This window comes from Gobio gobio (assembly GCF_949357685.1).
Source record: "Gobio gobio genome assembly, chromosome: 20".
Taxonomy (NCBI): domain Eukaryota; kingdom Metazoa; phylum Chordata; class Actinopteri; order Cypriniformes; family Gobionidae; genus Gobio; species Gobio gobio.
This window is the reverse complement of record NC_137113.1, coordinates 37,640,662-37,663,413: the sequence shown is the minus strand read 5'-3', so window position 1 is coordinate 37,663,413 and position 22,752 is coordinate 37,640,662. Positions and strand designations below refer to the sequence as shown.

At 38.0% G+C, this 22,752-nt stretch overlaps 1 protein-coding gene across 1 annotated transcript; it reads left to right on the top strand.

The window, feature by feature from the left end:
* The first annotated feature begins 305 nt into the window (after positions 1-305).
* tubgcp2 (tubulin gamma complex component 2) lies at positions 306-20,995 on the top strand. Its single transcript, XM_079845685.1, has 18 exons — positions 306-427; positions 576-746; positions 819-947; positions 1,619-1,795; positions 1,881-2,040; positions 5,268-5,475; positions 5,634-5,833; positions 6,724-6,913; positions 7,501-7,646; positions 8,546-8,726; positions 12,324-12,504; positions 13,511-13,683; positions 14,410-14,538; positions 14,621-14,741; positions 16,669-16,812; positions 17,510-17,590; positions 17,730-17,893; positions 20,694-20,995. The coding sequence occupies exons 2-18, from the start codon at positions 597-599 to the stop codon at positions 20,767-20,769; spliced, it is 2,610 nt and encodes an 869-aa protein (XP_079701811.1). The 5' UTR covers positions 306-427; positions 576-596; the 3' UTR covers positions 20,770-20,995.
* Positions 20,996-22,752: the final 1,757 nt, after the last annotated feature.

Here is a 22,752-nt window from a genome sequence, read left to right as displayed (position 1 = left end):
TATATGTCATTATTTTAAATATATTATTTGTATAGGTTTTGTAAACAAAAAAGATTCTGTTTTATTTTATCAGGAGGATTACAAGATGGTTACACCTCAGCTGTTGAAAAGGGTATTTGATGGATTAGATGTATGATTGAGTTTTGATACATGATACAGAATTTGTATTGTATTTTAATTTGTATTTGTATTTGAATTCAAGTGTTTTTGTGTGACTATTCCCCTATTTTTTTTTTTTTTATGACATGGAAGGACTTTTATTTTGAAAAATAAAGTATTTTGGCGGAATTTTACAAATTCACAGTTTCTGACTTCCTATTATTATGGTGTTGTTGTCAGTTACGCTGTTGTATCAACAGATGCGTTACGTATTGTTCAGAAGGACTAATTAGACTACTTGGTAAAATAACAAAGGGTATTATTATAGGTAAACGTTTTATTTGTGTATGTATATATAGATGGCTAGCTGTAAATAAATAGCATCAGCAAATTTGGTTATCTAGTGTTTTGGTAACTGATTCATTCATTCATTGCGCTTGCTCTCGTTTCTCAGTTGTGTCTGTTTCTGATTTCAGGTTTTGATTTCATCTGAAGTCATGAGTGAATTCAGAATTCATCATGATGTTAATGAACTCCTCGGGCTGCTTAATGTCCGCGGAGGAGATGGTGCTGAGGTCTACATTGATTTACTGCAGAAGAACAGGACTGCATATGTCACCACTACAGTATCTGCACACAGTGCTAAGGTGAATGTGTTTCATCTCCTGTTGCACGTTTTCTGAATGCACTACTAGACTAATTCATATTTTGTCTTCCAGGTCAAAATGGCAGAACACTCCAAAACACCTGAAGACTTCTTGAGGAAATATGATGAACTGAAGTCAAAGAATGCTCGCATCCTCGATCCACTGGTGTATCTGCTCTCCAAACTCTCTGAGGATAAAGAGGTATGTAATGAAACTCGTTGTAAAATTCTAAACATTAATATCTGAATCTTCCAAAAACCTGGCAAGAATATGTCTGGGTCACATAATTTCACCCCAAATGCAAAAGAAGAAAATAAGAAATAATATTCTGCAAGAAGATAAAAACCTACGACCATTAAAGGGATAATTCACCCAAAAATGAAAATTAGCCCATCATTTACTCTCACTCATGGCATCCTAGATGTATATGACATTCTTCTGTCAGACTAATACAATCAGAGTTATATTAAAAAATGTCCTGGCTAATCCAAGCTTTATAATGGCAGTGAATGGCAACCAAATTTTGAAGCCCAAAAAAGTGCATCCATCTTTTATAAAAGTAATCCATACGGCTCCGGGGGGTTAATAAAGTCCTTATGAAGTGAATCGATGGGTTTGTGTAAGAAAAATATCCATATTTAAAACTTTTTAAAGTAAAAAATCGCCTTCCATATTCAATTTACGCAGAAAGTGTAACGTCTCACGCAGTTCAAAATGCTTGCGCTACGTCCAACGTCATAGTTGCGCTTTCTTCGTAAGTTGAATTCGGAAAGCGGTCTGGCTAGTCTCACTTTAAGTTAGGGTCTAAAACCAGGCTTTTTTCTTTTGATATTGGGGAGTTGTGTTAAACCACGACCGCTTCTACTCTTCAGACTTTGAAGTTCCTGCAGCAGAATGCCAAGGAAAGATCAGAAATGTCTGCAAATGCAGCATCCAGCACCACCACGTCGTACAGCATTCCTGCAACCAGCAGCAAAATGTCCATGCAAGAACTGGAGGAATTGCGGAAAAAGCTGGGAAATGTCACAGCCAGCTCCACTGTGCCACAGGTAGCGTGAGGAAACGCAAAGGTGATATTAATGCCCATTCATTCTGTACATTGCATCAGTTAACGGTGTTGTTTTTTTCCTGCAGTCTTCTGAAGTCATCCGAAAAATGCTAAGAGACAGACATAATAAGAAGAACCCCACTCAGCCGAACCCTGTGTTTCCAAACTGGGTGTATGACCGGCCTGCACTAATTGGGGATTTCATCACTAGCCCCACCCCTGTGGGAGATCCTGTGGTGGCTATTGGTATGTGACAGGCCTTTTCCAAAATTAGAGCACTAGATGAATAGGGAACAGAGGTGGAGCAAGATCAGTTTGATGAGAGATTATGTACACATTTGATTTCACCTATACTTTAAGTATCACAGAAGAAACCGTAGATACTAAATCTGGTTATTGACTGAATTGTCAATTGACTGATGGGATGAAACGGAAGTTGCAATAATTTTTTCTTCCCTATTGTGATGAATATCATTGCGCCTGCTGCACCCATGGTACGGCAGCAAATCTCCTTGATCATTAGGCAGGAATGAGAGTATAGTTCCTAGCCATATCGGTCTAGAAAATCGCAACTTTTCATTTTCTGTCGGCCTTAGTACACGATAGGGCTGTGCGATATTGAAGAAAAATGCGATATGCGATAGCCTTGTTAAATAATGCGATATTCGATTTGCGATACGATATTTCTTTAAGTGTGTAAAATCTATTTACATTATATATATTTTTTAAATTTAAAAACTGAGAATGATACCATTTATGTGTTTCACATTCTTTCTGGGAAAAGAAAGCATTGACAGTTCGAGTGTGTAACAAGACACGGAAAAAAGAATGGCTTGTGCGCACATTTTGGTGTGTGTGTCAGACAGCACAGGACTGCAAGGAGTTGTTTTCCGCAAGTTATTGCGTTTAATAACTCTTTTTAACGTGAAGCAAGTCACATAAGTAACAGTCGTGTGCCCAGTCTATTCTCTGCTATACGCGTTGATCTAAAACATACAATTTTCACAATGTTGAAGTAGCCTATTAAAATCATTCATATATTGTGTGCCCTTGCGATATGCATATTGCGATATGTACATTTGCGATATTTCGATATATTGCGCAGCCCTAGTACACGATGTAACTATACACATCACAACATGTAAATAGGAAAATGTTGGCATTATTTTGTCACTTATTGAGCAGTAGGCTTAGCTGGAGCCGTTTACCTCCAGTCTTTGTGCCAAGCTAGGCTAGCGGTGGGTGGGTCAGACAGAGTTATGGCACGCACGGAGATGAGAATTGTATGTATGGACTTATCTAACTCTGGGGGATACGGTGAATAAGATAAAGTCCCAAAAAGTCGGCGTGTTCCTTTAACATTCACATTCACCAAAACTAAAGATACCAAACCTAAAGGCACAGGGATATGTTCACAACATGATGGTCGGCTTTTATGACATATTGCCTATTTTGAGACTAAACTTACCGAATATCCAAAACAATGCTGTGTGCTGGGCTAAAGGCGACATATGATGGTATTTTGACCAGTGTGTGGAGTCAAAACAGTGGCAGGTATCCCTCCGGAATCCGCTGTGAGGAGATGTGGTTCTGATGCTTGTACCAAACTGTGATGGCAACATCACGACCATGACGAGAACAAAAACAAGGATGCTTGAGCATTCTGTCCTTTTTAGGGTCTCATCTTCCTGTTTTTGGTTCGTTTACATGTCTTTGGTCTGTGTTGCGTTTAGATTTAATTCGAAGCACACCAGAGTTCATTTGGAAGCAGACCAAGACCCATCTTTTCAGCGTTTGCACTTATTCAAATGAACCGCACTAACAGAGCAACCGGCTCTCATCGTGTTTCAGTTCTAGTCAAGCTTTATTGTCATTCTGCTACATGTACGAAGATACAGTGGAATGAAATTATGAACACAATCTTTTATTTTGGATGCGATTACTCGCGATTAATCGATTGCCCAGCACTAAAAATAATATAAACATACAACAGTAGAAGTAAAAAACATTTATAAACCTATATTGTAGCTAACCTACTGAGAGAGGTCTAATTATACATGTACTATAAATAGTTAACTATACAGGTACATAATCTTAGCCTGGATGCCAGCCGAATTTAGCCCCGCCCACAACATTTGAGTTCGGGAAGTTCGGTCTGGACTTGATCCGTTGTGGAGCAACTATGCCTGAACGGAAGCTGTCGAGCCATGACCGCTGTGCTAAGCTGCGATAATTCCTATAGACAGCGTTCGTGGCTCGACTCGTCGAGACTGTTTTCCAAGATGGCTCCTGTCTGTGTACGCGTAATGTTCTGTCTTTATAAAGTATCTTCTTTTTAAACTGTTTGTACACTTACAAAGTTCTCAATGCTTCGGTTTGCATGTAGGGACCCTCATTATGCTACTGTGTTAGTGTGAGGCTATTTTGAGCCTTGTTAGTGGTATTAACTAGCGATTTATTTTTACTTATTCTGTGCCCCATTTACTAGCGTTATAAGCTAATCTGTTTTTAGAGATAAAACTCTTTACATTCGATTTTCATGAAAACGCATCCCAGAGAACGATCTACTCGGTAACCATGTGTTAATTTCTTCACTGGAGTTGTCCTTTAAATTATTTTTTAAAACACCGGCAAACATCGGGAACATTCATCTTCTTCTTCTACTTCCAGCGTGCGTGCAGACAGGGTTGCCAAGTTTTCACAACAAAACCCGCCAAATTGCTGCTCAAAACTACCCCAATAGCTTTCGGGGGGTTCTCCGGAAAAAAATGCCATTTGGGGGGTAAAGTATGTGTTTGTTTGGTAGGATCGCCTGGGTTCCTGGGTCTAAATATCACATAATTGGGGTCACTTCAACCCGCGAACAATGAAAAACAGCCCGCGGCAAAACCGCTGACTTGGCAACACTGTGTGCAGTTGAGTTCTGTTGACATTTGACAACTAGCGTTATGCGTCGCTCCGTTGCTCTGATTGGTTGTAGGTCTATCCAATTGAGGTCTTTCCAGGTTCGGTTGAAACACGCCCCATAATCACAGCCCAACGGAGCAGTATCAGACTCATATTCTGACTAGAATTGAGTATGACAACGTCAGGCTAACATAATCTAAGAAAAACTATACAAATACTTTACATAAATACTGTACATGAGATCTTATTGAGTCTTGGTAGCAGGTTGTGTTTAAAAAGTGTCTAGTGCACATTTAATTTCATGTGAGTGACTTTGCTGGTAAAGGGGGTTTATTGTCCCGCCTTTGCGGCAGTGCACGTGTCATCGTATCATTGCACAAGGAGGGGAAGTTAATGTTTTTGATTAAAAATTACAAAGTCATGAATGAAAAAAAAAAGTAATAAAGATGGGACTGGATTAATATTTAATAAAATAATTTACTGTATAATGAACTAATTATTCCATAAAAAATAAGAACTGTCAATTTGAATCGATTTCATGGTGACTTTAACAAGTTTAATTACAGGTACAATGCCACTGGCTGCACAGGAACAAGCTCTGGTTGAGGACCTGCTTTTCGTGCTGATTGGTGTGGATGGGAGAGACATCACAGCTCAGCCTGTGCTTGGCAGACAGAGCCGCTCCTTCATAGTAGATCCTTCCCTCGACATGTCCGTCAAAGAGCTGGTCAACCGGATATTGCCGGTCGCATCTTGCTACTCCACTATTACACGGTTGGTGGACGATATTACGGTTAATGGATATGTTAGTCATGTGTTTACATTAATATTAATCCAGTTTTGTTAAAAAAATTATCATTTTAACTATTATAAAAGTTAATACAATTATTTTATTGGCCTTCACACTATTAATTTGCATAATCCATGGCCAGCTTCACAGAGGAGAAGTCATCGTTTGAGTATGGACAGGTGAACCATGCTCTGACTGCAGCAATGAGGACTCTGATGAAGGAATACCTCATCCTGGTGACACAGCTGGAGCATCTCCACAGACAGGGCACGCTCTCCCTGCAGAAGCTCTGGTTCTACATACAGCCCACCATGCGCACCTTGGAAATCCTGGCGTCCATTGGTAAAGCTTTCAACATGTGGTTGGTTACTGTTAAAAGCGCAGCACAGTATTTTGAATGTGTCAACAGGAGTAATGAGTTCATTTTTACACTTGGAGCATGCTCGTGTAATTTGCACGAGTCATAATATATTTTTATTGTTCATCGTTAATTCATTAGCATTTGCAACAGCATTCAGGTCAGGACAACATTTGATTTTGGCTTGACAAAAGCCTTATCTGAAAGTTTAAAATCAAGTTTAAAGTTTGATGGTTAGACATTCTAAATATAGCATGATTTAGCATGGTGGTATCACGTTTTACAATGTTGCTAGTATGTTCCTAACATGTTTTAGAATATTGTTAGCATGTTTCTAGCATGCTTTAACACTATGCTAGCATGTTTTAACACACTGTTAGCATGATTTAACATGCTTCTAAAATATTTTTTAGCATGGTGGTAACTTGTTTTAGGATGTTCTTAGCATTTTTTAGCACATTGCTAGCATGTTTAGTTTAGTTGAAATCGCATGTTGCTAGAATGATTTAACATTTTTCTTGCATGTTGCTAGCATGTCTTAACATGCTAGCATGTGGAAACTTGTGTCAGTACGTTGCTTTAGCTCGTCACTACCATATTGTTAGCAAATTGCTAGCATGTTTTACCATGTTCCTAGCATGTTTCGGATGGATGGATGGATGGATAGATAGATGTTATGAATGTTATAGTAGGCGCACTGACTGACCATTCTGAAGGTGCTGTGTAGTGGATAGATGGATAGATAGATGGACAGATAGATGGACAGACAGATAGATGGACAGTAATACAGTTTACAGACAGGTAACATTAGTAAATAAATAGCATTGCTGACGTGCTCATGCTAATGCATTTTCTCCCTGTCTCTTTCATGCAGCCACCTCTGTTGACAAGGGTGAATGTATGGGTGGCTCAACCCTCAGCCTGCTTCACGATCGTACATTCAATTACACCGGAGACAGCCAGGCTCAAGAGCTCTGCCTCTATCTGACCAAAGCAGCCAGTGTCCCCTACTTTGAAATACTCGAGAAGTGGATCTACAGAGGCATCATTAAAGACCCATACAGGTATAATGTGACCCCTGACCAACAGGGCTGTGAGATATTCTTTTAAATAACAGTTTCTGAATTTGAGTCGAGGTAGCAAAGGAAGCAGAATTCTAATTGCATTTTGAATTTGATGTGTAAATGCTGTAAGGGTGGTTGTTGTTAATACATTTCACTTGTTAGTATGAATTACCAATAGCATTATATACACAACATATGTATCCTTTTCAAATTACTAGGCGTGTTCAGAAGTGGAAGTCGTCATAGTTGGGTAGACTTTTAGCGGTGAATAGAAACTACAACAAATATATATATTTATTTGCATTCCCATTTGCTCAATAGCAAAAGAAAAAAATCAATGATAATGTTTCTGTGATTGTTTTTTTGAGATGTCAAACTTGCTGTTACTCCCTCAGACGTTGTGTTAAAAACACAGAGCTAACTATTCAAATCAGATTCATACTCATGGATCATGGCTTGAAAGGCAGCCAGTTCTTAAATTCAGAATTTTGCTCTCCATGAAAAAATATTGGAGTGGACCACATCATACCACATTAAATTGAGTGAAATAAACTTCAACACATACTATGTGTTTTTTATTTTTATAGTGAATTCATGGTTGAGGAGCATGAGCTGCAAAAAGAGAAGATTCAGGAGGATTATAATGACAAATACTGGGATCAGAGATACACTATCGTCCAGCACAGGATCCCATCATTCCTTCAGAAAATGGCAGATAAGATATTAAACACGGGTGAGGCATTTTTATACACAAAGCTCAGGTCCAAAACTTAAAAGTGTACTATGTAACATTTTTTTCAGGAAAATATCCAAAAAACACTAGGCCAGTGTTATATATTTTGTTCAGTTGAGTACTTACAATATCCCAAATATTTCCAACTATTTGTAAATCGTGAGAAAATTGCTATTTTAACCAAGGAACCGGGACGTGTGAGGAAGTCACCTGTCAATTGCGTCATATCTGCGTTACCCTCGGTTTCTGGTTTTATTTTGCAGAAACGCTTTACTCTCACTGCAGTGTGCAACAAGTGTCATAGCAGCCGCAGAGTGAACGCACAGAATAACGCCATAACATCATTTTCAACACTCAACTGTATCTAATATGGTAAACAGAGCTGCGTTACCTCATACTCATGACCGGAAAAGCGGAAGTGGCGCGGGAGACTGTGGCATAATAAAAGTCCCGCTGCTCGCGAGGCGTGTGTTGCGTTCATCTTATTAACAATCGCTCCAGCGGCCTTGCTCAGCTCCCACACTACTTGGTCCTGCTCTGCTTCATACTACAGTAACGTTAATAATCGCATCCATGAACATGATTTCTGCCCGAGTCCTATCCCGATTCTTTTCCACCGGGTGTGAGGTGAAGACCACATGTCCCAAGATTCTGCGCTCAAACTTGGCGTCATCAAACTACGCCTTTTGTTTTGAATAGACGACCTCTACTAGTGGACGGAAAAGTTACATAGTGCACCTTTAACTAGACAGCATTTTAAAACATTAATAGAAGGCAGGTGCCTATGTAGATAGTATACAGCATACGATTTGTGTCAACTAGAAAGCAATTCTGGAACAATGGTATGAATGCCAAACATTTTTTTTTCATTAACAGGCCTAACTTCTTTCTAATTTCAGGCAAGTATCTGAATGTTGTGCGAGAGTGCGGCCGTGACGTTACCTGTCCAGATGCCAAAGAGGTTCTCTACACACTTAAAGAGAGAGCATATGTGGAGCAGATCGAAAAAGCATATTACTATGCCAGCAAGGTTCTGCTTGACTTCCTTATGGAGGAAAAGGAGCTTGTTTCACGCCTGAGGTAAAAAAAAAAGTTTTTTCCTACCATCATGTCAAATCATGTCAAGTGTTTTAAACAGTATATCACGTTTAACAATACACGTATCATTTCAAGGTAGTTTTATAGAAAATGTGTCTTTAGACCCTAGTGAACAGGAAATCAAACATGAGATTAGATTTAGAGTTCCAAAAGGATTTATGGGGAAGAGAGAAATGTAAGACATTGGACCTAATAAGATCCTGAACAACAGCCAATAACAAAACAATTTGTTTTCAAAAAGTGCACATAACATGGTAATGGTTCTTGGCCCTTTTTTTATACCCGTATTGTTCCGAATTTAAGACAACCCTCTCTTTTTCAAGATGTACCTTTTGGAAATAATTTTCATACTGCATATTTTTCACATTTCCATTTTTGTATTGAAAATATGGTAAATACTGGTAAAATGTACCAATGATCACATTCAAAAATAAACACTTTTTGGCATACCATAAAAATAACCTGTAGCCCATCTAAATTATATAACAATTAGCTATCCATCTTATAGTGAAAACCATATAGCCTACCAAAATTTCATTAACATTAGAAGTGAAATCTGGTTACCGACTTTTTACATTTTCGTACGTTGGAAGTTTGGTCCCGTCAGCGAGGCACGTGAACATGACAGTCACGGTAAGCTTTTCTTTGATTGTTTGTGATCTTCTAACATTACACTCTGACACACCGTTTTTCTTGGCACACTCGTTTTACACATATTTCGTGGCACCTATTATTGCGGGTGTCTTTTGACATGTAAAAGTTTAGATTTTTAGATGTATTTCTAAGAAAAAAACATTGTCTTATATTCTGGATAATACAGGTTATAATCCAACTGAAATTGTGGTATGGAGGTAACGGTTAGGATCGTGATTTGTGGATAGAACTACAGAACTTTATTAGAGTATATTAGCACCATTTGTTGTTTGCTTTTGGGATCTGTTAGTGTTTAAACCTGGAAATGGTGACGTCAGAATTAAAGGGATAGTTTGCCCATAAATGAAAATTGTCATTTACTCACCCTCATGTCATTCCATATGCATAAGACTTTTGTTGATCTTCAAAACAAAGTCTATGTTACCAAAATTTAGACGATTAAAAAAATGATAAAGTCATGGTAAACAAAATCCATATAAATTGAGTGGCTCAATCCAAGTCTTCTGAAGAGACATTATTTCTTTAAAGGTGCACTGTGTACATTTTAGCGGCGAGGTTGCGAATTGCAACCGCCCACGGCTCACCCCTCCCTTTTCGAAGCACATAGAGAAGCTACGGTGGCCGACACAGGATAAATATGTTGTCGTCTGAGACAGCAGAGAGTAGCTAGCACTCTGTTTTAGTCCATTTAGGGCTACTGTAGAAACATGGTGACTTCCCTGTGAGGGGACCTCCGGTGTATGTAGATATAAATGGCTAATTCTAAAGTCCTTTTCGGACGGGAGTAGTTTGACATGGAGTGGTGGGGTAAAGTAATTATTACCAGAGCTTCTCAGTGATTTTAGTCCCGTCCAAATGTGGCATCTCAGTAATCATTATGGACAATATCAGTAAAGATTACGGCGACTTTTACCTTCTGTAAAAATGTCCGGAAAAATGACCTCAGGTAATACTAATCCCGTGCGAATAGACCCACTGTAAATATGTACGTACATTTCCTATTTAAACGTAGTTTTCTGTTTTTTCAAGTATGGAAGCGCTTGAAAAAGCATTCAATTGCTTGAGTCTGTGGCAAACCTCAAGTGTATTCTGCTTACCATTCAGATTAAAAAAATAAAAGGTTGATTTTGTCACACGAGAATGTCAGAGGCACGAAATTACAAACAGAATCCAATCAGAATTGAATTAATGAATCGTTCGACCGGACCTAACTGTTATATATAGATTATATGTTTTTGCGCACGTGATCTCAGGAAGCAACTTAATACGTACATGACGACTGGGAGGTGATGGCGGTGCGTAATCGAGTTACCCCTCCCACTTCTGCTAGTTTTACTGAGATTTCTTATCCCGTGCAAATTGGCCATTAATATTACAGACGTCCTGTGGTAAAAACTAATCCTGTCCGAATAGGGCTTAAGTTTATAAAAACATATTGGTACATTATGTAATGTACCGACACCACTGAAAACATAGTTATGTATATTAAATTGCATTTCTGTCAATAGATCCTCATAAATACTACACACTGCACCTTTAAATGATGGACAGATTTAATTTAGGCTTTTAAAACACATAAACATTGATCATCGCCAAATATTGGCAACAGCAGCTCAACTGTGCTTGCTCAAGAACAAACCTCATTGATTCTCGCACATGAAGCAAACACACTTGAGCTTCAGTTTACCATATTTGATATGTTCATCATATAAAACAATTTGGTCTCTTCAGAAGATTTGGATTAAACCCGGATTTATTTTACAATTTACTTTATTTGTTTTATTTTGCTTTATTCACTTATTGTCTTATATTTTGCTGTGTGAATCTATTTCTCATGTATACATTTCACAAGCTCACAAAATAATTTTGTTCTGTGATTTGTTCATCTGTAGTGTAATCTATTTCTAAAACCCAAAGTATACTTCTTTTTTTTTACATGTACACACACAGTCAAATGCATACCCTTTCTAATTATACTCCATTTGATAGTGTGCGTGAACACAGGCAGTGGACATGTGTGCAATAGAATATTTTCTTGTACATTGTCTGCACTATTTCTCTCCAAAAGTTATGAGTGCTAAAAATGTCTTTGAACTCATTTAAAGTAGAGTTGTGGGTATATCTGAAATCCTTCACACAAATGGTTGTCAAATGCGGGCATCGGTTATTGTTGCCATCTCCAGTAGTATGTTATTGTCTGCTCCATTTATTTTGTTACTTTGAAACAAACTAATTACTTAGTGCAAAAAAAATTCAAAGAACACATGCAAGCTGCGCATATAGAGCAGTTAGAAAAATCAGGTTGTGCACCTACAATACACACATACCATAGCGCAGTGGAGCTCTACTGGTTTGGTCACCTGACCCACATTTTCCCATAGTCATTATGCCGTGACTCAAATTTTTGGGAATTTGAACCAATATTATTTATTTCTTAAAAGAGGTAGAAAAAACACATAAGTACTACTGTCCCACTTTACTTAATATACACATAAATTGTAAGAATATCACTAACACTGATGAATGAACTATTAAATAGCAATCCCAAACTAGTTTTTTGATACAGTAGCGTTACTAAGTTGGAGTTGAAGAGTATGTGCTGTGAGCACAATATATCTGTCAGGACAGGTAAGTTTGTTTTTACACTGACATATAGCCTGAGAACATCTCATCTGACAGCAGATACTGAATTAGGAGTACGGAAATAAAAGCCTCACTTTAGTAAAACATTATACACTCTGCGACCCACTCAAAACGGTCTTGCGACTCACTTTTGGGTCATGACCCATCGGTTGAGAAACATGGAGACACGCAAAAACTGAAGTATACTTTGGGCATAATATGAGAAACAGATTATTTGGTATTGTTTAATAGTTGTGAACTGAATATCTCAATATCACTTCATTTGTTACATTTGTGGTGCAGGTCAATCAAGCATTACTTCTTAATGGATAAAGGAGACTTTTTCGTGCATTTTATGGACCTGACGGAGGAGGAACTGAAGAAGCAGGTTGATGACATCATTCCTCCGCGGTTGGAGGCTCTGCTGGAGCTGGCCCTGAGGATGAGCACTGCCAACACAGACCCCTTCAAAGACGATTTAAAGGTCGAATGCTTATCTGTGTTCTCAACAATTACTTCAAAAGTAGCACTTTGTAATACATACATTTGTGCATTCTACATAACAGTATGGATTGCAGGCAATTTTGATTTTGCAGTGGAATTCCAAATGAACAGCAAATTGTAGTTCAGTGTCTTTTTTTGCCTAAAGATGTTTCTTCCTTTTTTTTTTTTATGGTGCGCTGACTAATGTGGCAATTATCCTTAAATCGCACTGTCATAACCATATGTGATGCAACAAGATTCCAGCCACAAACAATTTGTCTGTCAACATTGATTGTGAAAAAGGGGCATAGCCTGACATAAGAAACTACAGCTGCACGAGTAATCAAAATAAAACCGAAATCGTGATATGGCTTAGCTCAGCTGTCAAATTACAAAAGTCTGCCATTTAATTAAATACATCTATATGCATTGCATGTTTCAGAGTGAAGCGTGGCACTGTGTTCTTGTACGTGAGCAGCTCATTATCCGCTGGTGTTTGTAGCTTCTCAGAGCGGCTCCATCTCTGCATCGGCCCTGAGTTTGGTTCACTTTAACATACATTTGGGAACGCAACATGCGCCAACCATCTGAAAATGAAAATGAAGAAATTAAGACAGCCATAGATATTAGTATCGTAATTTCACAGTTGTAATGCCAAATAAAATTATTTATTTATTAAAAACATTATTTTTCTTAAATACTCATTTTTATTTTACTGTGAGTGAAATATTACAATAGTAATATTGTATTATGTTGTTTTCATTTAAATTTTTACTTAGTGATAATAATAATATCAGTCCTACAAGAAACCACAGAAAAAAATCAAAATAGAAAAGTAAATGACATCTGGCAATTTAACACGTTTCTTGAAAGAGGTTGTATTATTTGGATGGATGGTTGAGTTTCTTCTTGGAAAATGGCAAATGAAACATTACCTGCAAGTGGAGTAAAATAGGCAACAGGGCATAGTTGAAATTGCATTATTTCACATAATTGTTCTCTTCCAGATTGACCTGATGCCCCATGATGTCATCACCCAGCTGTTACGTGTTCTTGCTATAGATACCAAGCAAGAGAAAGCCATCATTAATGCAGAGCCCACAGAGGTGTCACTTAGCGGCCTGGAGGCTTTCTCCTTCGACTATATCGTCAAGTGGCCACTTTCACTCATAATCAACAGGTAGGGGGCTACTCTGACTTCCTATATGGCTGTATAGCTTTCATTTCAAGCAACTTAAGTTTGTGATTATAGCTGTGGCCCTGTGCCTTTTAAAGGAACTGTTTTGTCATCATTTACCCTTCATGTGTTACCCAAACATGTATTCCATGCATTTAAATTGTGGTCACAATTACCATTGTTAGGTGAATTGTCGCTGGGTGAAATCCAGTCATATCGATAAGAATCCACTGTATTGGAAATGTTGCATGTTACACGCAATCAGAAATATCGCACATTACCACTTTGCAATCAGAAATGTCGCACATTACACTGCGCGATCAGAAATATCGCACATTACACTTTGCAATCAGAAATATTGCACATTACACTTTGCAATCAGAAATGTCGCACATTACACTGCGCGATCAGAAATATCGCACATTACACTTTGCAATCAGAAATGTCGCACATTACACTGCGCGATCAGAAATGTTTCATTCCCATGGACATTTAACCAGTGGGGGGGGGATATTTCTTCACATAGATGTTACAATAGGTTCAAGTAACGTGAATTTGCTGTGTTGACCAACTGAAAGCTGCTTGGTTTGAAAGTGTGTGAGTTGTGCTTCATTATTGACAATAAACTTTGGACCTTTTGTTTTTTGCAAAATTTCACAAAAAAATTCACTAATGTGACTGCACCTTTACAATTAACTATTCCTTTAACATGAATGCTCTGTTGTACAGGAAAGCCCTGACGAGATACCAGATGCTCTTCAGGCACATGTTCTACTGCAAGCATGTGGAAAGGCTGCTCTGTAATGTGTGGATCAGCAATAAAACAGCTAAGCAATATTCACTTCACTCTGCTAAGTGGTGAGACTACATGCATTTAGTTTTTGACTTTGAACTGTGAGTTCAAGTGAGCATCTTATTAAGTAGCTCTTGTTGATTGTAGGTTTGCTGCTGCCTTTGCATTAAGACAACGGATGCTCAACTTTGTTCAGAACATTCAGTACTACATGATGTTTGAGGTTATGGAGCCCACGTGGCACATCATGGAGAACAACCTGAAGTCTGTGAGTCAATGAAATAAAAACCAGCTCTGTCTGTCTGTCTATTCATATGTATATTATGTATATATATATATATATATATATATATATATATATATATATATATATATATATATATATATATATATATATATATATATATATATATATATATATATATATATATATATATATATATATATATATACACTCACCTAAGGGATTATTAGGAACACCAGTTCAATTTCTAATTAATGCAATTATCTAATTAACCAATCGCATGGCAGTTGCTTCAATGCATTTAGGGGTGTGGTCCTCGTCAAGACAATCTCCTGAACTCCAAACGGAATGTCAGAATGGGAAAGAAAGGTGATTTAAGCAATTTTGAGCGTGGCATGGTTGTTGTTGCCAGACAGGCCGGTCTGATTATTTCACAATCTGCTCAGTTACTGGGATTTTCACGCACAACCATTTCTATGGTTTACAAAGAATGGTGTGAAAAGGGAAAAACATCCAGTATGCGGCAGTCCTGTGGGCGAAAATGCCTTGTTGATGCTAGAGGTCAGAGGAGAATGGGCCGACTGATTCAAGCTGATAGAAGAGCAACTTTGACTGAAATAACCACTCGTTACAACCGAGGTATGCAGCAAAGCATTTGTGAAGCCACAACACGCACAACCTTGAGGCGGATGGGCTACAACAGCAGAAGACCCCACCGGGTACCACTCATCTCCACTACAAATAGGAAAAAGAGGCTACAATTTGCACGAGCTCACCAAAATTGGACAGTTGAAGACTGGAAAAATGTTGCCTGGTCTGATGAGTCTCGATTTCTGTTGAGACATTCAGATAGTAGAGTAAGAATTTGTCGTAAACAGAATGAGAACATGGATCCAACATGCCTTGTTACCACTGTGTAGGCTGGTGGTGGTGGTGTAATGGTGTGGGGGATGCTTTCTTGGCACACTTTAGGCCCCTTAGTTCCAATTGGGCATCATTTAAATGCCACGGCCTACCTGAGCATTGTTTCTGACCATGTCCATCCCTTTATGACCTCCATGTACCCATCCTCTGATGGCTACTTCCAGCGGGATAATGCACCATGTCACAAAGCTCGAATAATTTCAAATTGGTTTCTTTAACATGACAATGAGTTCACTGTACTAAAATGGCCCCCACAGTCACCAGATCTCAATAGAGCATCGTTGGGATGTTGTGTAACGGGAGCTTCGTGCCCTGGATGTGCATCCCACAAATCTCCATCAACTGCAAGATGCTATCGTATCAATATGGGCCAACATTTCTAAAGAATGCTTTCAGCACCTTGTTGAATCAATGCCACGTATAAGGCAGTTCTGAAGGCAAAAGGGGGTAAAACACAGTATTGGTATGGTGTTCCTAATAATCCTTTAGATTATGAGTGTGTATATATATATATATATGTATATATATGTGTGTGTGTGTGTGTGTGTGTGTGTGTGTGTGTGTGTGTGTGTGTGTGTGTGTGTGTGTGTGTGTGTGTGTGTGTGTGTGTGTGTGTGTGTGTGTGTGTGTGTGTGTGTGTGTGTGTGTGTGTGTGTGTGTGTGTGTGTGTGTATATATATATATATTAGACACACACACACACACACATTATATATATATATACACACACACACATTATATATATGTATATATATATACACACACACACATTATATATATATATATATATATATATATATATATATATATATATATATATATATATATATATATATATATATATATATATATATATATATATAATGAGAGAGAGAGACTTTAGTGGTTAGAATTTAAAGAACACCACAATCATAGTTATCTCAAATAATGGTAATCAGGCTGTTATGTAATCATCGTGATAGGTCTGGCTGAGCACAGAAGTTTAAATTAATTCACAGTGTGTGCTTAATTCGCTTGTCTTTTTTAGGCCTCCAACATTGACGACGTGCTGTGTCATCACACCAGTTTCCTGGATAACTGTCTGAAGGACTGTATGCTCACCAATCCTGAGCTGCTTCGGATCTTCTCCAAGCTCATGTCTGTCTGTGTCATGTTCACCAACTGCATGCAGGTAAAAATACAGACATTATGGAGAGAGAACTCAAAGCACTAAAAACCTGTTAGCAAATATACTGCCGTTCAAATGTTTGCAGTCTTTTAAAATGTTTTTGAAAGTCTCTAATGCCTACCATGGCTCCATTGATCAAAAATACAGTAAATATTGTGAAATATTATTACAATTTAAAATAATTGTTTTCTATTTTAATACATTTTAAAATGTAATTTATTTATGTGATGGCTAAGCTGAATTTTCAGCATCATTACTCCGGTCTTCAGTGTCACATGATCCTTCAGAAATCATTCTGATAAGATGCTGAAAAACATTTACTATTATTAGCAATGTTTAAAATAATTGTTAAAAAAATTAAAAAAAATTGTTTTTGTGGAAACCGTAATACATTTTTATTTGCTGAATAGAAAGTTCAAAACAACATTTACTTAGAGAAATATAAACATTTTGTAACATTTATAAATCTTTACTGTTACTTTTGATCATGTGTTCTTGATTAATAAAAAACGGATTAATTAAAAAAAATAAACTTACTGACCCCAAACTTTTGAATAGTAATGTACATAATTAAAATTGTTTTCATATTTTATATTTAATTATGCAGTTTATTATTGATTGAATTAGCTGTTATTTTCCGAATGAAAGTTCTCTTTAATGTCAGGATGATGCTGCAGATTTCATGTTGATTTTTTTGCAGAGGTTCACTCAGAGCATGAAAATAGACAGTGAGAAGGCTGAACGGACAGATGAGGCAGAGAAAAAAAGACTGGCCTCTAAAGTGAGTCGCTGGCATTAAATCGGTTATTCTACCGATACCGAAAATAAAAAGTGTCATCACTCACACCATAATCTGCCAAAAGATAATAAACTACAAACATATTATTCTATTTTATGTCATCAATTTGTCTTTATCTCAGTTCTTAGCTGAGCATGTGGATGCCCTCCAGTCTGACTCAGGGTTTGAGGGGACAATCAGCAAGTTTGACAGTAACTTCAGCACCTTATTGCTGGATCTTTTGGATAAGCTCAGCATTTACAGCACCAATGACTGTGAACACAGCATGATCAACATCATCTACAGGTGGGTTGTGGAAGGAACCTTTCAGTAAATCTTCCCCATGTATAATTGCTTACTGATTTAACCTGGCCTCAAAGGGATAGTTCCCCCGAAAAATAAAAATTCTGTCATTAATCATGTCGTTCCAAACCTGTAAGACTTTCGTTCATCTTCGGAACACAACTGAAGATATTTTTGATGAAATTGGAAAGATTTCTGTCCCTCCATTGACAGCTACGCAACAGACACTTTGATGCTTCAAAATGTTCATAATGACATCGTAAAACTAATCTATATGTATCATGCATTTTAGTCCAAATTTTATGAATAGATTCGATTGCTTTATATGATTAACAGATTTTGTTCACATGTAAACATTCATCAACACAGCAGTTTTAGTAAACGGAAGCTCAAACATGTTCACTAGATGGTGAGAACCAACGAGGTTCATTCTTGTTACGCAGCACGTTTTAGCTTCTGCAAGAACCAATGAGGTTCGTTCTTGTTACGCAGCACGTTTTAGCTTCTGCAAGAACCAATGAGGTTAATTCTCGTTTTACGCAGCACATTTGAGCTTCTGCAAGAACCAATGAGGTTCGTTCTAGTGTTACGCAGCACGTTTGAGCTTCAGCAAGAACCAATGAGGCTCATTCTTGTGTTATGCAGCACGTTTGAGCTTCAACAAGAACCAATGAGGTTCGTTCTTGTGTCACGCAGCACGTTTGAGCTTCTGCAAGAACCAATGAGGTTAATTCTCGTTTTACGCAGCACGTTTGAGCTTCTGCAAGAACCAATGAGGTTAATTCTCGTTTTACGCAGCACGTTTGAGCTTCTACAAGAACCAATGAGGTTAATTCTCGTTTTACGCAGCACGTTTGAGCTTCTACAAGAACCAATGAGGTTCGTTCTAGTGTTACGCAGCACGTTTGAGCTTCTACAAGAACCAATGAGGTTCGTTCTAGTGTTACGCAGCACGTTTGAGCTTCAGCAAGAACCAATGAGGCTCATTCTCGTGTTATGCAGCATGTTTGAGCTTCCGCAAGAACCAATGAGGCTCATTCTCGTGTTATGCAGCATGTTTGAGCTTCCGCAAGAACCAATGAGGCTCATTCTTGTGTTATGCAGCACGTTTGAGCTTCAACAAGAACCAATGAGGTTCGTTCTTGTGTTACGCAGCACGTTTGAGCTTCTGCAAGAACCAATGAGGTTAATTCTCGTTTTACGCAGCACGTTTGAGCTTCTACAAGAACCAATGAGGTTAATTCTCGTTTTACGCAGCACGTTTGAGCTTCTACAAGAACCAATGAGGTTCGTTCTAGTGTTACGCAGCACGTTTGAGCTTCAGCAAGAACCAATGAGGCTCATTCTCATGTGTTACGCAGCACGTTTGAGCTTCCGCAAGAACCAATGAGGTTCGTTCTCATGTGTTACACAGCACGTTTTAGCTTCCGCAAGAACCAATGAGGCTCATTCTCGTGTTACGCAGCACATTTGAGCTTCTGCAAAAACCAATGAGGTTCGTTCTAGTGTTAAGCAGCACGTTTGAGCTTCCGCAAGAACCAATGAGGTTAATTTTTGTATTATGCAGCCGATTGAGCTTCCGCAAGAACCAATGAGGTTAATTTTTGTATTATGCAGCCGATTGAGCTTCCGCAAGAACCAATGAGGTTAATTTTTGTATTATGCAGCCGATTGAGCTTCCGCAAGAACCAATGAGGTTAATTCTCGTATTATGCAGCATGTTTGAGCTTCAACAAGAACCAATGATGTTTGTTCTCGTGTTACGCAGGACGTTTGAGGTTCCGCAAGAACCAATGAGGTTCATTCTCGTTTTACGCAGCACGTTTCAGCTTCTACAAGAACCAATGAGGTTCATTCTCGTTTTACGCAGCACGTTTCAGCTTCTACAAGAACCAATGAGGCTCATTCTCGTGTTACGCAGCACGTTTGAGCTTCTGCAAGAACCAATGAGGTTCATTCTCGTTTTACGCAGCACGTTTCAGCTTCTACAAGAACCAATGAGGCTCATTCTCGTGTTACGCAGCACGTTTGAGCTTCCGCAAGAACCAATTAGGTTAATTCTCGTATTATGCAGCACGTTTGACCTTCAACAAGAACCAATGATGTTTGTTCTCGTGTTACGCAGGACGTTTGAGGTTCCGCAAGAACCAATGAGGTTCATTCTCATGTCACGCAGCACATTTGAGCTTCTGCAAGAACCAATGAGGTTCATTCTCGTTTTACGCAGCACGTTTGAGCTCCCACATGAACCAATGAGGTTCATTCTCGTTTTACGCAGCACGTTTGAGCTCCCACATGAACCAATGAGGTTCATTCTTGTGTTATGCAGCAAGTTTGAGCTTAAACAAGAACCAATGAGGTTTGTTCTCACGCATCAAGCTGGTTCGAGTGAGCTTTTGTTTATGTTCGCTGATCAATATTTATATGTAAATAAAATGTAAATAAAAGCCAAAATTAAATATGTTCATCATATAAAGCGATCGAGACTCTTCAGAACATTTGGACTAAACCGCTTAATTTATATGGATTAGTTTTACAATCTCTTTATGAACTTTTGAAGAGTCAAAGTGGTAGTTGCATAGAAAGTCAATGGAGGGACAGAAAGTTTTTTGGGTTTGGAACGACATGAGGGTAAGTAATTAATGACAGAATTTTCATTTTTGGGTGAACTAACCCTTTAAAAGTGACAATAGAAATATGTAGCACAAGATTTTTTCAAATCTCTTACTTTTGAAGAGCTTAAACAATCCTCATTGAAATTCAGTCTTAAAGGTGCTATGAATAATGAAATTTTTTTTTATAGGCTGGACTTCAATGGCTTTTACACAGAGAGACTGGAGCGAATGGCCATTGAAAGGAGCCAGAAGACTGCTACATAGCATTGTCCATTATAAAAATCAGCTGTGTGTTTAAAGTGTTCAGTGTGCTGATGTTGCCTCTTTTTTTCACTATAAATATATGTAGTACTATTAAGTAGTGCTGTAACAAAGCACTTAAGAATTTCTCCTCTTTTTTGGAAATGCATTTAATGGTCTTATACAAATTCCACCCGACTGAAAACCCAATATATTAATAAAGTAAAAAATGTGGCCTTGTTTTCTGTTCATCTGTTTCTCTGCGTCTTATTCTAAACCCAGATGTATTGCTATCATAAACGTATTTTCAACAAGAAGAGAAGGCGGAGCCACAGTGTGCTCCTATTTAGAATATGTCTCTGACAAGCCAGATAAAGTATTGGATGGGATTGGATGATCTAGCATAAATATTTTTGACAGCTGTTTGGGGGATTATTTTATGGGGAACATTTTTTATTGCACTTAAAGCCTTGATAGACTTGATATTTCTACCGTATCGAGTTTATCAATGTAAGAATCAAATCAAGTGTGAACTATAAATGTGCATATACAAATACATTTAGTTCCTGAAATTTACCCTTGGATCAGGATAATCCAATTTTTTGGAATCAAAGCTATCTAGATTCTACTAAAAAGTTTTGAGCAACAACACGTTTAAAGGGTAGCTTTAGTTTTTCAGACTTATAAAAGACAGATACGCGACTGTACCGATATGACAGGTAGCATGGGAACAAACAAACACACTTGCACAACTCCATTGCTGCTCCGGAAAAACAAACTGTGCACTGTTCCCTAAACGCTGGATTCTTTGGGAAGTTGAACAAGGTTGTCTTTACCTCAAAATCAAAAACACACTTCTTTAGTGACATTGTTGATTTCGTAGTCTACTCTAAAAACAAAATGACAGCGCTGCCGACGGCTTCCTTAACACGAACAAAGCTCGTTGATGGGCGTGCTCTTGCTCTCGCTCTGGTTGATGTGCGCTCGTCTGGGAGAAGTGACCATACAAGGAATTCAACCCTTTATGACATCATACAGGGCCATGCCATACTTTAGTTGACCCAAAAATTTTAATTAGCCCATGATTTACTCACCCTCAAGTCATCTTTCAGACGAATACAATCAGAGTTACATTTAAAAATGTCCTAGCTCTTCCAAGCATTATAATGGAAGTGAATGGCTGGTGCTGTTTTGAAGTCCAATAAAAGTGCATATCCATCATAAAACTGCTCCACATGTAGGGTCGCCATTTCCATAACACCCAAAAGGAGGACACTTTGCGGCATTTAGTGAAGCAAGAATAATTGCACAATGATTCTGAAATAGCCTTCTGGGGCCCGTTCTTCGTACGTTGCTTATTACATCTGAGATGATTTGACAGATCCCAGATCTTTTAATCGTGATAACTGATCTCAGGCTAATTTGGTTCTTCAAACGAATTTGGGGATTGGATTAAAATATCTGGATTAAATGATCTAAGATCACTGCGCGTTCTTGTGTTCCCTGAAGAGGGCAGATGCATCGATACTCGAAACCACGATCAGCAATGCAGCGATTGGCTGGCGTCAAGACAGCAACGTAATGACATCATATAATTAAAAAAGCCACCTGGCAAAAAACTTGACAAATTATACAATAAAAACCCCACGAATTTCTGGACCTTTATAAGGAAACAGCCAAACCACCAAACCAACATAAAAGTTATAATAGATAAATGATAAATGTTTTTTGTTTTTTTAACATGATTACCAATTATTTGTATTTATATTCAGATTTGATACTGTATTTGTACATCCTTTACATTTTTATTTCAATGTTGTAATTTAATTTTTAATTCAATTTGGAGCAGATTTGTAACGTGACAGTATTAAAGTTTCTTAAGGGTCAAGATCAAATGATTTGCATCTCTTGCGCTGCATCAAGCCACTCCCATAATATCTGTGATCACTTAAATTAATGCACAGCTCAGAGTAACTGTACAACATGTGTGTAAACCTCCAATAAAAT

Bases quoted from the DNA above. Each gene is read 5' to 3' on its own strand.
- tubgcp2 (XM_079845685.1), top strand. From the start codon at position 597: ATGAGTGAATTCAGAATTCATCATGATGTTAATGAACTCCTCGGGCTG. The intron at 12,505-13,510 runs GTCGAATGCTTA...GTTCTCTTCCAG, and splicing joins CCTTCAAAGACGATTTAAAG to ATTGACCTGATGCCCCATGA. The intron at 17,894-20,693 runs GTGGGTTGTGGA...TTTTTTTTATAG, and splicing joins ATGATCAACATCATCTACAG to GCTGGACTTCAATGGCTTTT.